General features: G+C 34.9%; 1 protein-coding gene across 1 annotated transcript; it reads left to right on the forward strand.

Annotated features, from left to right (window-relative positions):
- Positions 1–599: 599 nt before the first annotated feature.
- Positions 600–1,461, forward strand: LOC137714362 (alcohol-forming fatty acyl-CoA reductase-like; the record flags this gene model as incomplete). Its single annotated transcript, XM_068453598.1, has 3 exons — positions 600–875; positions 1,063–1,190; positions 1,287–1,461. Coding segments are annotated over 3 exons (579 nt in total), but the record flags the coding sequence as incomplete, so codon positions are not given.
- Between the last annotated feature and the right edge of the window lie 3,273 nt (positions 1,462–4,734).

Genomic DNA, 4,734 nt, shown 5'->3' on the forward strand with positions numbered 1-4,734 from the left:
GCCCTAATTTATTTATAATGTACCAATTCTTCTTTATTAATATACCACTTTGTTATATGTGAAATGTACCAAATTTTTTAACACTATGGATACATTCTTTTGCCATTTATTATTTCTTATTTTTACATAGTTTTTATCCATTTATTCAATCAAAATGTTTGAATATTTTTATTGTAACCATTTCTAATAGTATTATAATGAGGGATTTTAAATTTACAGGATTATAAATCTCATAAAATATCAAACAATTAATGTCAAAACTATAAAAATATAAATATTAATAGTAATATAATGAGGTATACAAAGTCAAGGAACCTTGATCAAACTTTGAATACTATTAAGGTTTTAATCAAATAATGTTAAAGATTAGGAACCGCATCCAAAGTATCCATTTATATTCTATCTAGGGGAAAAAGGGTATCATGAACAAATTTACGAAAATTCTTGCCAAAAAAGTTAATAACCATGAAAATTAGACTCCACACCCCAGCAAATTCATATCCTATATATTGTGTTTTTTTATGAAAGTTACGTAAATATGGAATATATATTTGTGTGTGGGGTAATCAAATATGTATAACTAAAGTTCGTTTTTTTAAATTACTCGGATTCCTGTTGATATGGTGGTAAATTCGATCGCTTCAGCAATGGTCGTGAATGCAAATCAATCTTCTATTGTCATCTTCCATGTGGGATCCTCATTTAGAAATCCTATAAAGATATGTGATATTCACGATTTTGTGTTCCGGCACTGCACCAAAAGTCCATGGGTAGATAAGGATGGAAACCGTGTTAAAGTAGCCGAGTGTACGATGTTTAAGACTATGGCTACTTTCAGCATGTACATGGATATTTTCTTCATGATACCGTTGGAGGTTTGTTCTAGCTACCCTTTGTCGTAAACTAATGCTATATTGATATAATATATAAAAATACATAATACAGATAACACATGGATTAATATTATATTGAAATTGTCTTAAAACTTATTTTATTAGTATCACACTAGCTAACTAGTTCGCTCAGCTCATTTAATTTCTTTTCATACATTCTCGTTTTCAGGGATTAAAGTTCGTGAACAAAGCATGTGGTCAGTATTTCCAAGACGTGCATGTTAATTATAATCGAAAACTCACATTGGTGATGCGCTTGGAACAACTATACACACCTTACCTATTATTCAAGGGCATGTACGTACGTATGATGTAATTCGGTGATTACTTAAAGTTGTATCATTAGTTGTAATTATGAATGCATTGACAATGAATAACATGTTTTGACTGTAGTTTTGACGACACCAATTCGGAGGAGCTTCAAAGGGTGGCAAGTGAGCACCATATAGACGCGAAAGAATTTAACTTTGATCCAATAACAATTGATTGGGAGGACTACATTCTGAACACTCACATTCCTGAAAACATGTCATGGGCAAAAGATAATTGGAGAATATCGAACCGGTAAACTATGATTTCAATAATAAATGTATTTGGATGCATGCATTTGTTGTAACACCCGATCTTGAGTATGTTCATGTTTGGGTTATATGTCATTCGATGCAGTTTTTAGTGTTAAGTGTGATAGTTGGAAGTGTTGTTGGAGTTGTGCCCTAAAAGTCAATTTTGTAATATTAGATATGGATAATATTTAGATGCTCACCGGTGAGTACTCTGTGCAATAAATCCCATATTAGTTAATTAATAAAATGGCAAGTTTTATTAGTTCATGAGTTTGGCTTTATAGATAATTAATATACCATAAATGGGTTCGAAGGATCTAAAGTATGGAAGTAATGTCCTAAATGAGGTTAGTATTGGAAAACAATAGTATTAGGTTCATTTTAATTTTTGGGTTTTGCTTGCTAGTTTTCGATTTGGGCTTAACCCATCCGAGTTAGGACGAAGTGGAACGCATGTGATCATTTAACTTCATACGTGAGAAAACCTGCCCTTATACTATAAAGAAAATTGAAGTTTCACCGTAAAAGCAATTGGGAATATAAGAAATAGCCCAGCCCAAGATCTCTCCTCCCGTAGGATTCATTCTCAACAGGATCGAGTTCGTCCCCACTTGAATTCCTGCAAACCTGCATCTGTTTCTGTTCTGCACCACATATTCGAGTCTGCAACCTAAACACATACCCTCAGTCGTCTTTCTGGATCTACTCTTGCTTGAACCTGCATAACCCACTACCAACAATTTTGCATCTAACGCCGCAATCCATGCCACCGTCTACATTCGCACCTGCTCTTCCGCACCTTGACTCGCACTGTACACACACCGACTCGTACGAGTCGGATCTCTCACAACCCTTACGAGGTCCCCTTTCCAGTTTGACTTTGCACTAGAGTTGTTCTGTTTGCAATCCGTTTGTTTTGCACTTATTTGCTGTATTTGGTTTTGCACAATCTGGAGAAGACCCCATGTAAAAAGAAAAGAAAAGAAAAGTAAAGGAAGATAAGGAAGAAAAAAAAGAAAAAATATAGGAAAGAAAAATGGAATTTGTTGATCCGTGAGAAGAATTGTTTTGTTGGGCCTTGTTGTTTGAAGCTGGTGTTGGGCCTGGTTTGTTTGGAGACCTATAATAAGTTTTTTGATGATGTTTGCCTTGTTTGTTGTGCTTATTGCAACGATCGCTCGAATGCTTGGATTGGTGACCACTCAAGTGACGTCGTGTACATGATGAATATGAATTTTCTTTTGATTGGAAGCTCGCAATTGGCACTGAAAAAGTTTGCAATAGCATTGATATTGGTCTAGCACTGACACTAGCATGGAAATCTTGCACTAGTATTGGCACTGGCAAGGGAATCTTGCACTGGGATTGGCACTAGCACTGAAATCTTGCACTTGCACTAATCAAATTCCGTATTGGAATTAGCATCGAAAGTTAGCATAACAGAGCTTGCATCCACATCGTCTGTTGGCAAACTCATGTCATGCACCGCCATAAGTTTGACAAGGGGTGTTGAAAAATATTAGTATTAGGTTTATTTTAGGATTTGGATTTTGCTTGTTAATTTAGGATTTGAGCCTAATCCATCCGTGTTAGGGCTTCTTATGTTTAGGTCTATATATATATATATATATATATATATATATAGCTTGTAATTTAGTTTGAAGAGTAACTCAATCAAGATGTAGCTTCTTCCATTTTTGTTGCTTTCTTAGCAATTTCGTATTTCTTGTTTAATAAATTTTATATTCAGTTGCGTACTCTAATAATCAACTGCTAGAGATGAGCGTTGCAGATAGACAGAAAACAATGATGTGGGGTGAAAATTATAGGAGAGGAGAGCATGAGAAGAGGGAAAGAAAAGAGTGGAGATGGCTTATGCCGACCCCATGCAGGAGCAAAGGGTAGGCGGCGGCCAACCCCAAGCAGGAGCAAGGGGTAGGTGGCGGCGTCAATTCTAGGGTTTGGATGGGTACGTGGAAAGCTAAGGCACGAGGCTAGTCGAGAGGATACGGCACCATGTTAGTTGGTTAGATTAGATTGATTGTGATGAATTTCATAAACAGTATTCAATATCAGAATTTAGTATCTACAGCAAAACAATCCTTATCAATAATAATCATAGTCAAACGAGAATATGTGGTAGCTACTTGAGGACAGCCAGATAATTGTACATGTGAAGAATCATTTTTTTCTGTGTTTATTGAAACTTAGACACACTCTTTTTACAACAATAGATAATGTAATACAATGAACAAAAAAAAAAAAAAAAAAATTGAATGTTTAAATTGATAACATACAATGAAAATAATTATTTATGTTCAAATCCTGAAATGTGCATGCAACCTTGAAAAAATTACGCTCACCTCTCTAAAACTGGATTACGATGGTGAATAAGAGATGGTTGATCACTAATATTTTAAATTCGTAAACTTGGCAATTTTTTACACGACACGAAAATAACGGGTTTTGAGTCAACACGATAACTAATTGGGTCGTTACTAGGTCACACGATAAGATCCATTAATAACGGGTCCATAACAGGTTTACACGAAGATGACACGCGGGTAACCCGTTTCGACACGTTAAGAAAAAAATTATTTTGATGATTTAAATTCTTTGAACTACTAAAAATACAATAGCCATAGTGTGTTTATGACACACCTGGACCTGGAATGTTCACCTAGACTCTGAATCGAGTTATGCTGACCGACACCAGGAGGGTGACGAAGCCATAAAGTGTAGTGATGTGGAAAATGTGAATAAATTTAAACCAAGGTTCTAAAAAACGCTAGGCGCTAGTCGGGCGGCGGGCTAGCACCTAGAGCCTAGGCGGCTAGGCCGCTAGGCGGGGTCTAGGCGGGCGCCTAGACGGATTTAGGTAAATTTCTTGTATATCTTGTAAATAAGTGCATATTGACACTTACAAGCAATTATACTTATATAAAATCCATAGATAAAATGCAAAAAAAGTATCCAACAAGTCCAAAATTTAAAAACACATTAAGCATATATGCCATATAACTTAAGATATTTTGAATAATTATATCTAATTTTAAAAAAATAAAGGTAAAAATCTCACGTAGTGGATTGGGTGGTTCATAATAAAGAAAAAATTCTGATGTGAATATAAGCAGTTCATAGTAATTTATAAAATATTTTTTAGAGAACGTATTAATTTATATTTAATTTAAAGAGAAATAAAGGTGTGAAATAAGTGGATGTAAGGACTGACACCCCATCATTTTATATGAGAAAAATCAATATGTTAGGGGCGGACA

The sequence above is a fragment of the Pyrus communis genome, chromosome 14, assembly GCF_963583255.1.
Source record: "Pyrus communis chromosome 14, drPyrComm1.1, whole genome shotgun sequence".
NCBI classification, from domain to species: Eukaryota; Viridiplantae; Streptophyta; class Magnoliopsida; order Rosales; family Rosaceae; genus Pyrus; species Pyrus communis.